At 51.0% G+C, this 9,679-nt stretch overlaps 1 protein-coding gene across 1 annotated transcript; it reads right to left on the bottom strand.

The window, feature by feature from the left end:
* Positions 1-4,691: 4,691 nt before the first annotated feature.
* On the bottom strand, positions 4,692-5,141 carry LOC144259620 (neo-calmodulin-like). The gene has a single exon (XM_077807915.1). The coding sequence runs from the start codon at positions 5,139-5,141 to the stop codon at positions 4,692-4,694; it is 450 nt and encodes a 149-aa protein (XP_077664041.1).
* Between the last annotated feature and the right edge of the window lie 4,538 nt (positions 5,142-9,679).

The raw sequence follows: 9,679 nt of genomic DNA, 5'->3' as shown, positions 1-9,679 counted from the left end.
AAAATGCGAACTTCCTCCGTATAATCCTAGCAGATCCCAGAGGGGCTTGAAATCGGGGGGGAGAGTGTTTGTGAATGCGTGTGGGGGTGGGGGGAGATTTCATAACTCTCATCCCAATGAAGTTTATGGCTGAGGTTTTTTTCGGGGGGTGGGTGGGGGGGATGGCCGATGAGTTTATTTGCGGAATAGTGACTCTTAAAGAAGAGAGACAAACCTGGGAGTACTGGCAAATCCCGGAGCGCACACAGGCTATTGGGATTAAACCAACAACAGCCTCTCCCTGCATTTCCGCAATCCTCCCAAATTCCAGGAGAAGTCACTCCAGAGTGCCTAGGTGTGTCACCTACTTTCAGTGACAATCAATCAATTAACTCAGGTTGGCTTGAAAATGGGGCCAGGGTTATTGCAAAAGTGAACCTGGCTTGAGTTTCCAGTTTGTAACCAAAGCCCATACCAGCTGATTTGCATTGTTTTGGGTCTTGAAACAAAAATTGTACTATCTATCTATCTATCTGTAAGCGGGGGAATAGTCCCACTCTTGTGGGGAACTTTCCTGGCTTCTGCACTACCCCGGTGAAGTGGGCTAGCGAAAGGATCTGAGTCCTCGCTCCCACTTCCTTTACCCAGTGGCCTCCTTGCCCTTGAGGACTCCCCTTCCACTCTCCTGTCTGGCAGAGTCCTCGTAACCCCAACAAGGCTGGGCCCAGGATTCCTGGGGGGCTCGACCCCCAACCCTGCTGTGGTCACCTAGGACAGGGGTTAGGGTGTCCCCACTCTGGGGTACTCTCTCTGCACTGGGCACTTCTCTGACCCACTGACCGTTACATACAAGTTAAAGCAAATGCAAGTTATTTAATCAACAATTAATTTTAAAAAGAATAAGGCAAAATGGGGAAGGTTAAAGGAAACACATCACCCCGCTCTGTGGCAGGGAACATCACAAACAGTGTCTCTGGAACATCAGGGCAGTTCACAGTCTGTTCCTTGTAAGTCCCAGGCCTTCTTCTCTGGCCCTGGCTGTGCTGCAGGGATGCTGTGGGTTGGACACTCGCTGTGGTGGTGGCCACACGCTCTCAGGCTCTAAGTGGTAGGACCCTTCTTCCCAGTGTCACCCCCACCCCGTCGGGGTTACGATCCAAACCTGGCCTGCAGAGCCCCTTGGCTGAGACGTCTCCCTGTGCTGGACCCGCTGCCCAGGGTCCCCCTCGCTCTCCCCAGCTGCTCACCGCACCCAGCTCCAGACTGCTCCAGCCCCAGCTGCTCCACTCGGTCTCTGCTGGGCTGCTGCTCTGCCTCCAGCTCCCTGGGCTGCTTCTCTGGCCCCTCCGGCTCTGGTTGCTGCAGCTCTGCTCCCGGGACAGGTCTGCTCTGCAGGCGGCTTCTGTGACTCTGCTCCCAGCACTGACCTGCTTCCTGGGCTGCTTTCTGGCCCCTCTGGCTCTGGTTGCTGCAGCTCTGCTCCCAGGGCCAGTCTGCTCTCTCTGGGCTGTGCCTCTGGCTTTGGGGCTGCAGCTCTGCTCCCAGGACAGGGTCTGCTCTCTCTGGGCTGCTTTTCTGGTCCCTCTGGATCTGGCCCAGCTCTGCTCCCCAGCTTAGCTTGGGCCCCTGCTTTCTCCTTAGCTCGGCCCCGCTGTGTCTGACCCAGACAAATCCAGCTCACACTGAAGACGGGACCTCCCTGGCCTCTTGACCCTCTAATTAGCCTGCCCACCCTGTTATTCGCGCTGACCTGGAGCATTGGCCTCTCCCCATTGTTCCTGGGGGCTGTCAGTCTCAGGGTCCTGATTCCCCATTGTCACTTCCCCTTTTAGTACTGGGAGCTAGCAACTAAAACACGCTCACTGAATGTTAGTAAGGGGGCAACAGTCCCCTTACATATCTATCTGTCTAAAGTGTTCAAAAATCATGAGTCATGCCCCCAAACTCAAGCAATTGGCTTAAAAATCAAGAGATTTGACAACAAATGTGGCATTCTTGTTATTTGCCTTCTGTTTCTGGAACCTTTGCGGGTCACTTGGGTCACATTTTCAAGATTTTCTCTGCAACCGAAAGGGCTAGAATATATATATATATATATATATATATATATATATATATATATATATATATACGGAATGCAGGGATTGTCATGTAGTCACATGACTCCAGGAGCTGGGGCTTTAAGAAACCCACCAAACAGGGTGAGACTTGTGATAACATTGAGAGAGTTGGCAATGTATCCATTTAAACATTTTTAGGCCTAAAATCAGCTCCTTCCCATTCCTCTGACAAACACTGGTGAAAGGCTGCTGCGTGATTCTCCCCAGGCCTGAGGACAACCCTTTGCTTCCTTTGTAGCTCCTGGCCCCCACACTTATTTCCTCTTGCTCAGACCATACTCTGCTTAGGCTGGTTTCGTTGAGGTAAATTCTCCTATGCTGTCAAACCCCCACCTATTGTAATGGAACCAGCATGCAGGCCTGTGGCCAAGATGTTCCAAAATGGCTGCCTAAAGTTAGGCTCCAAGACCCGGATCCTCAAAGATATTTAGGCACCTAACTCCCATTTACTTTCACATCTAGGCGACTAAATAAGTGGCCTGGTTTTCAAAAATGCTGAGCATCCAGCACCTTCTACTGACTTCAATGTCCAAACCACAGAAAACCAGGCTACTTATTTAGACACCTAAATGAGAATTTAAGCAGTTAACTTTACCCGGTTTTGGACATCTTCACCCGTATCTTTGCTCTCAAACCCTAGTTTCCAGCTAGACCTAGCTTTCAGCCTTTCCCTTTATGTCATTGTCTGATTGCAAGCAGGTGGGGAATAAAACAGAAGATGAAAAGAGGGCTGCAGGAGAGAAGGGAAAAGAATTATTGATTGAAATGAGGCTATAATTTGGAATGGATTTGAGGCCAACTGTGCCCTAAGCAGATTCCTTTGAAGCTAAACATCTCAGCTGATTTGTCAGCGGCTCAGGAACAACAGAAGGAAACGTTTTCTGGTAGGAGATTTAAAAATTGTACCGAGGTCTGGGGGGATTACACCTGTTTGGCAAATGTCTGACTTTAACGTTTGTATTGTTATACAATATTTATGGGAACACGGCCCGCCGAGTCAACAGCATGGAGCCAGTTGCAAAGGGCCTAAAGTAAAGGACTATCTTGTACCCAATGTACCAGGCATTGATTTATCTGCATGTTTTGCCCATGCTGTGTTTAAAAAACTTTCCATGCCCCATAAAAGGCCCAGTTCCGCTCTCAGCTACACCAGTGTAAATCTATTTCCGTCAGTGGAATTTGTCTCATTTTTTATTGGTGTAACTAAAAGCAGAATTTGGCCCAAAGTAATCAAACAAAACAAGAGGGAAAAAAGGGGGTGGAGGAGTTGTTCTGTGAGCTTTCTTCTACTGGCATCCGGAGTGAGTTTAGGGGAGCAACTCTGGATTTAAAGTAGTGTACATGAGAACAGAAGCCTGAACCTTTGCATTATTTCTCCTCCATTCCCACTCCCTAGAGATCCACGCACAATCAGGAATCAGAGGAAGGGCTCGCAGTCACTTCATAGATTTCTTTAGGGGATGTATCTGACCCCAGAGAGAGTTCCCATGAAAGCTCAAACCCTCGTTGAGCCTTTCAGTCAGGAAATATTCTCAGGAGGGATCTCCAGCTATTACAAAAGCCAACATTTGAACTCTATCTGCCTTCCAAGTTACAAGCAATAGCTTTGCTCCAGCCAGCCAGAATGCAGAGACAGGACACGCACCGCCCGGCATTCATGCACCTGCTAATCTGACTCCTATTCTAAGCGATGCCGTTCGGATTACTCTGCTGCACTCGTCGCCATGGTATCTGGGTGCCTGTTGAGTCCCCTCAGACAACTGCCTTTGATGGAGTAGAAATCCACCGTTGAGTTAGTTATACGTATGGCTGGGCCTAAACCAGACCCCAGCTATTGCCCTGGGTGACCCCCCAAGTGAACTTTAGAGACAATAGCCCATGTAAAACACAAGCAATGTTTGCAAACAAGGGCAGGGATAGTGAGACAAAGGGAGAATCATAGACTATCAGGGTTGGAAGGAACCTCAGGAGGTCGAGTCCAACCCCCTGCTCAAAGCAGGACCAATCCCCAACTAAATCATCCCAGCCAGGGCTTTGTCAAGCCTGACCTTAAAAACCTCTAAGGAAGGAGATTCCACCCCCTCCCTAGGGAACCCATTCCAGTGCTTCACCACCCTCCTTCTGAAAAAGTTTTTCCTAATATCTAGCCTAGATCTCCTCCACTGCAACTTGAGACCACTGCTCCTTGGCCTATAAAGCCTGTAATAATGGCTCCTGTAGGGCTTCTTCCGTTTCAGGTTCTCACAGCCACCTCACAGAGGTAGGTACATGGTATTCTCCTCTTCGTACAAGCGGTGAAAACAAAACCCCATGGAGAGGTTAAGAAACTCCAAGGCTGCACAGTAAACTAATGGCAGAGCTAGGACTAGAATCCAGGGCTCCTGATGCCAGCCCCCACCTTGAACTTCCATGTGACCATACCTCCCTCAGTGTCAGACTGCCTCCCACACACAGAGGAAATATATATGCTGGAGTTCAAATGTCTGGGTATCCATGGTCCTTTGGCAGTGGGACAGACGCTTCTGCGGATGAGCTAGAAGCCAAGCTATGGTTCCTGCACCAGAAATTGAACAAGTTCAATAGGAGACATCTTCACTTTGAGACCATCATCCTCACAAACTCCTCGTAGTTGACTTGCCCGTTGCCATCTGCATCAGCCTCCTTGATCATCTCGTCCACCTCCTCATCCGTCAGCTTCTCACCAAGGTTGGTCATGACGTGCCGGAGCTCCGCCGCGCTGATGTAGCCAATCTCATCCTCGTCAAAGACCCGGAAGGCTTCCCGGATCTCCTCCTCGCTGTCCATGTCCCTCATCTTCCTCGCCATCAAAGACAGGAAATCGGGGAAGTCCACCGTGCCGCTGCCGTCGGTGTCCAACTCGCCGACCATGTCTTGCAGCTCGGCCTCGGTGGGGTTCTGCCCCAGCGACCGCATGACGGTCCCCAGTTCACCGGTGGTGATGGACCCATCCCCGTCCTTGTCAAAGAGCGAGAAGGCTTCTTTGAACTCTGCGATCTGCTCCTCTGCCAGCTGGCCGGCCATGCCGGTGCCTTTTCAGCGTCCGTGCCTCCCTGCTTGCTGAAACAGCTTGCACTCGGTTCTCCTTGTGCTTTGCAGATAGCCGAGCCCTGGGAAAGTCTCCTGTGACTCCTTGCCCAGGGATGAAAGAATGGCTTGGAGACAGACAGCAATACACGGTTCACACTTTTCATTGGTGCAAATTGAGTCATGGAGAGAAATGAGACCATCCACACCCTCTTCATTATTTAAGTGCCAGTTCCTGTCCAGGCAGGAGCGGAGAAAGCTGGAACAGGACGTGTGCACGCAGGAGAGAAAGGCAAACACGAGTGCCCACAACACCGACGGTCGAAAATGGCACCGGCCTTTGTCCTTAGCTATCGCGTCTGTTGCAAACAGTAAAGCTCTGACTCCTGCATGCCTCGTGCACTCTGTGGCTGTTGGAAGGCAGGATGGGGCCTGAACGGCCTCCAGACCACGTCTGCGGAAAATTGTTGTTGGCTGCAGAAAAGGAAAAGCCACCGGCCTTGTTTAAACGCTCCAGCTGAACTCCAGCCCTTTGCCACGGGCCAGCCCAAGGGCTGCGTGCCACTGGAGTGTGCCTTTAGCCTCCGTAAGTGATGCACGGGCCCTGCATGCATCCCCAGCACAGGGATGAATTTCCCCCCGTCTGTATTCTAGCCTGGTCAGCTCAGCTTTCATTGACACTGCACCCCCCCTTGCAAGTGTAACCCCGACAGACCCCGGTTGTTGGCGGGCAGGATTGAACCTGGGACCTCTGAAGCTAAATGCATGAGCCTTTACTGCATGAGTCAAAAGCCACCTGGCCGCTAGCTAAGGCTGTAGCAGACTCATTAATCTTGAAGTGGTCTCGGTACCACTAGAGGGGACAGAGCACCACATCCAGGAGGTGTGTGGGTTACACAAGCTCTTTGCTTTGAGAGGGAGTGGAAGGTTATTCCCACTGGGGCTGGAGCACTCAGAGCACCGTGGGACATGTCACTGCAAGGCCGATTGCCTTGTGCAGGCAGTCAGGCACCACTGTCTGCTCCACCAAGCAGCTGGTGGGCGAGGGGGCAGTCAGGCCAGGGAGCGGGCAGATGTGCCATGAAGGCAGTTCCCTGTGAGGGAACAGAGCTGTGCTAAGAGAGGCCTGTGTGTTATTATTGGCCAAGCTTGTGAGGCCTAAGAGCTTGTCTATAGGAGTTATTCCAGAATAAGGCAAGGTGTGAATGTAACTAGACAGAGCTATTTCCAGATAGCTCCCAGTGTGGACGCTCTTGTTCTGGAATAGTTTGGCTACTCAGATCAGTTCCCCTGACTCTCAACCCCATGGCATTTCGCTGTCTGTCGGGACCGTGGAACACGATACTGCTTGAACACCACCTCCAATCAATTGCAAAATTTCAGGGAGTGTCCTAGCCATCGGTGGGAGGAACCTTTTGGATTTGGGTGAACGTCGGGGGGAAAAAAGGAAGGGAGAAATGGAGGACGTACAGAGCCCTCGGTATCTGGTTAGCAGAGCCAGCAGCTTCAGTCACCTCTAGATCAAAGAACTAGTTAATGGCCTCCATTAACACCTTCCAACACAGCAACACCCCATCTCAGCTCTGCCCATATGCCCCCCAGAGATTAAAATGTCGGCATCCTGAAAGAAAAGCCAGGAGAAAGAAAGAAAATAAAAGCGGTGAACACAGAACCCCTGGCATGGGAAAAAGGCAGAGTAAGGGACCCTGGCACGAAGAGTCGAAATATCTGGGGCATGTCTGCTATAATTAGCCTTCTCTTTCTGAAGGGGAAACCGAGGCACAGAGCAAGTGAGGGCCAGGTTTTCAAAAGTGTTCAGCCAGCATGCTGGGAGCTGAGCTCTTTGGAAAAAAGGGAGGCAAGCGGAATCGTGAGAATTTGAGAAGCTGCCCCTCAATAGCCGGTGCAAGGTCTCCCAGGAAGTGTGTTGGATGTGGAGCACTGGAACGAGGGGTACTCTGGGTGCAGCAGGACCCCTCCAGCTTGTACAGCGAGAAAGTAGCTTGTTTGGTCTAGGGCCATGATTCTCACTTGGGTGGTGAGAGATCCCGGACAAGCCCTGTAAAGGCTGTGTTTGGTGCGGTGCCCCCTGGCTTGATGTACTAATGAACATACACTTATGTTCAATGACTTTCAGTCCCTGCACTATAAAAATTGCTCCAGAGCCCCTATGTACAGCAGCCAGCACTTGAATTTGCTTCTCCCCCCAGTGTCCTAATCACAAAACCAGATTAGCTGCAATCTGCCCTCTTCCTCCTAACCAGTGCTCATGGTATCCATCAGTGAAATGACACGAATGGGTCTTCACCAGAATGGCATCTCCATCAGTCTGTTCCCTCACCTCTGCCTGCTCCCTCCATGGGATTGTTTCAGCTTTCAGGCCTCGTGGATAGGGGGAAGCAGTAGACAGGATGTCTGCTCTGTCAACCTGTGGAACTCCTTGCCAGAGGATGTTGCGAAGGCCAAGACTTTAACAGGCTATTCAAAAAAGAACTAGATAAATTCATGGAGGATAGGTCCATCAATGGCTATTAGCTAGGATGGATGGGGATGGTGTCCCTAGCCTCTGTTTGCCAGGAGCTGGGAATGGGCGACAGGGGATGGATCACTTGATGATTACCAGTTCTGTTCATTCTCTCTGGGGCACCTGGCATTGGCCACTGATACTGGGCTAACTGGACCTTTGGTCTGACCCAGTATGGCTGTTCTTATGTTCTTATCTTGATTTTAGTCAGGCTTTTGACCCAGTCCCACATGAATTCGCATAAGCAAACAAGGGAAATGTGGTCTAGATGAAATCTCTATAAGGTGGGTGCATAACCAGTTGAAAGACCATACGCAATGAATAATTATAAATGGTTCGCTGTCACACTGGGAGGACATACCTGCAAGGATCTCTCTTGGGTCTGATGATTTTCATTAATGACTTGGTTAATAGAGAGGAGAGGATGCTTCTAAAGTTTGTGGCTAACACCGAGCTGGGAGAGGTTGCAAGCCCTTTGGAGGACAGGATTAGAATTCAAAACGACTGTGACAAATTGCAGAACTGGTCTGACAAGTGCAAAGTACCACAATTAGGAAGGAAAACATATGCACGAACATAACACGGCGAATCACTGACTAGACAGTATTACTGCTGAAAAGGATCTGGAGGTTATAGTGGCTCGCTAACTGAATATGAGTCAACAGTGTGACACAGTTTGGATAAAGGCTCATATCATTCTGGGGTGTATAAACAGGAGTATCGTGTGTAAGACACAGGAGATAATTGTCACACTTTACTCAGCAGTAGTGAGGCCTTAGCTGCAATGACGCCCGAACAGAGTGGCCAGGGAGCCACGGCTCTCCCATTTTTTGAAAGTGGACGGGCCTGGCCCATCCACTTTTCACCACGTACCCTGGCTTCTGCCCCTCCTCTTCCCCCTGAGGCCCTGCCCTCCAGCCAGGTCAGCAGCTGGAGCCCATAGCCCCGCTACGGCTCCAAGGCCCTGTGCCCCGGCTGGAGCCGGGTCAGAGTAAGAGCTGTGTGAGCAGCTGTGCAAAGTCCGCAGACCCTCCACCTGTCCTGGGCCGGGGGCCTGGAGGGGGGGGATACGGGCCAGGGGCTGCTCTTGGGCCCCCCACCTCGGGCAGGTGGAAGGGTCCAGGCTCCCCAGCCCCGCTCTGGCTTCTGGCTTGGCCGGGGGGCTGGGGCCTTGGGGGAAAGGATGGTCAGGGGTGGAGCCATGGAGGGGGCGGGGCCCCTGGCCCGCCCACTTTCTGGAAGGCTCTGTTGCCCCTGGTTCTGGGTGTGACACTTTAGGAAAGATGTGGACAAACTGGAGAGAGTCCAGAGGACAGTGACAAAAATGATAAACAGTTTAGCAAACCTGACCTATGAGGAAAGGCTAAAAAACAGAGCATGTTTAGTCCTGAGAAAAGAAGACCAAGGTGAGGACTTGATAACAAATATGTGAAGGGCTATTGTAATGAGGACTGTGATCAACTGTTCTCCGTGTCCACTCAAGGTAGGCCAAGATGAGATGGACTTAATCTGCAGCAAGGAAGAATTAGGTTAGATAGTAGGAAAAACATTCTAACTACAGGGTAGTTAAGTTCTGGAACAGGTGTCCAAAGGAGGTTGTGGAATTCCCATCACTGGAGGTGTTGAAGGACAGCCTGGTTGGGCAAACACCTGTCAGGGTTAGTCTAGGTTTACTTGGTCCTGCCTCAGCGCAGGGGTCTGGACTAGATGACCTCTCAAGGTCCCTCCCAACCTCACATTTCTATGATTCTGCGCCCTGAACTCCACCCTGGTCATTGGAACTGTGCAGCAGCCTATTTGGAAGAACTCATCAAGCCTTCCATCCCTACCCTTCTGTGTTATATCGGGCTGCCCCCAACCCAAACCCCTCGTTCTAAGGTGGGGATGGAACCTGGATGCCAACTCCAGAGCTGCATCTGGATTTCAAACGCCCTGAAGTTAGCGGATCTTTGGCTTTTGGGCGTTTGGTTTGGATCATTATGAAGAGTGGAGCCATTTCCCAAACACAGAT

The sequence above is a fragment of the Eretmochelys imbricata genome, chromosome 1 (assembly GCF_965152235.1).
Source record: "Eretmochelys imbricata isolate rEreImb1 chromosome 1, rEreImb1.hap1, whole genome shotgun sequence".
In the NCBI taxonomy this organism is placed as follows: domain Eukaryota; kingdom Metazoa; phylum Chordata; order Testudines; family Cheloniidae; genus Eretmochelys; species Eretmochelys imbricata.
The sequence above is the reverse complement of the archived record's forward strand: the minus strand, read 5'-3'. Positions and strand labels throughout refer to the sequence as shown.

Excerpts from the sequence above, each read along its gene's own strand:
- LOC144259620 (XM_077807915.1), bottom strand. The coding sequence starts at position 5,141 with ATGGCCGGCCAGCTGGCAGAGGAGCAGATCGCAGAGTTCAAAGAAGCC.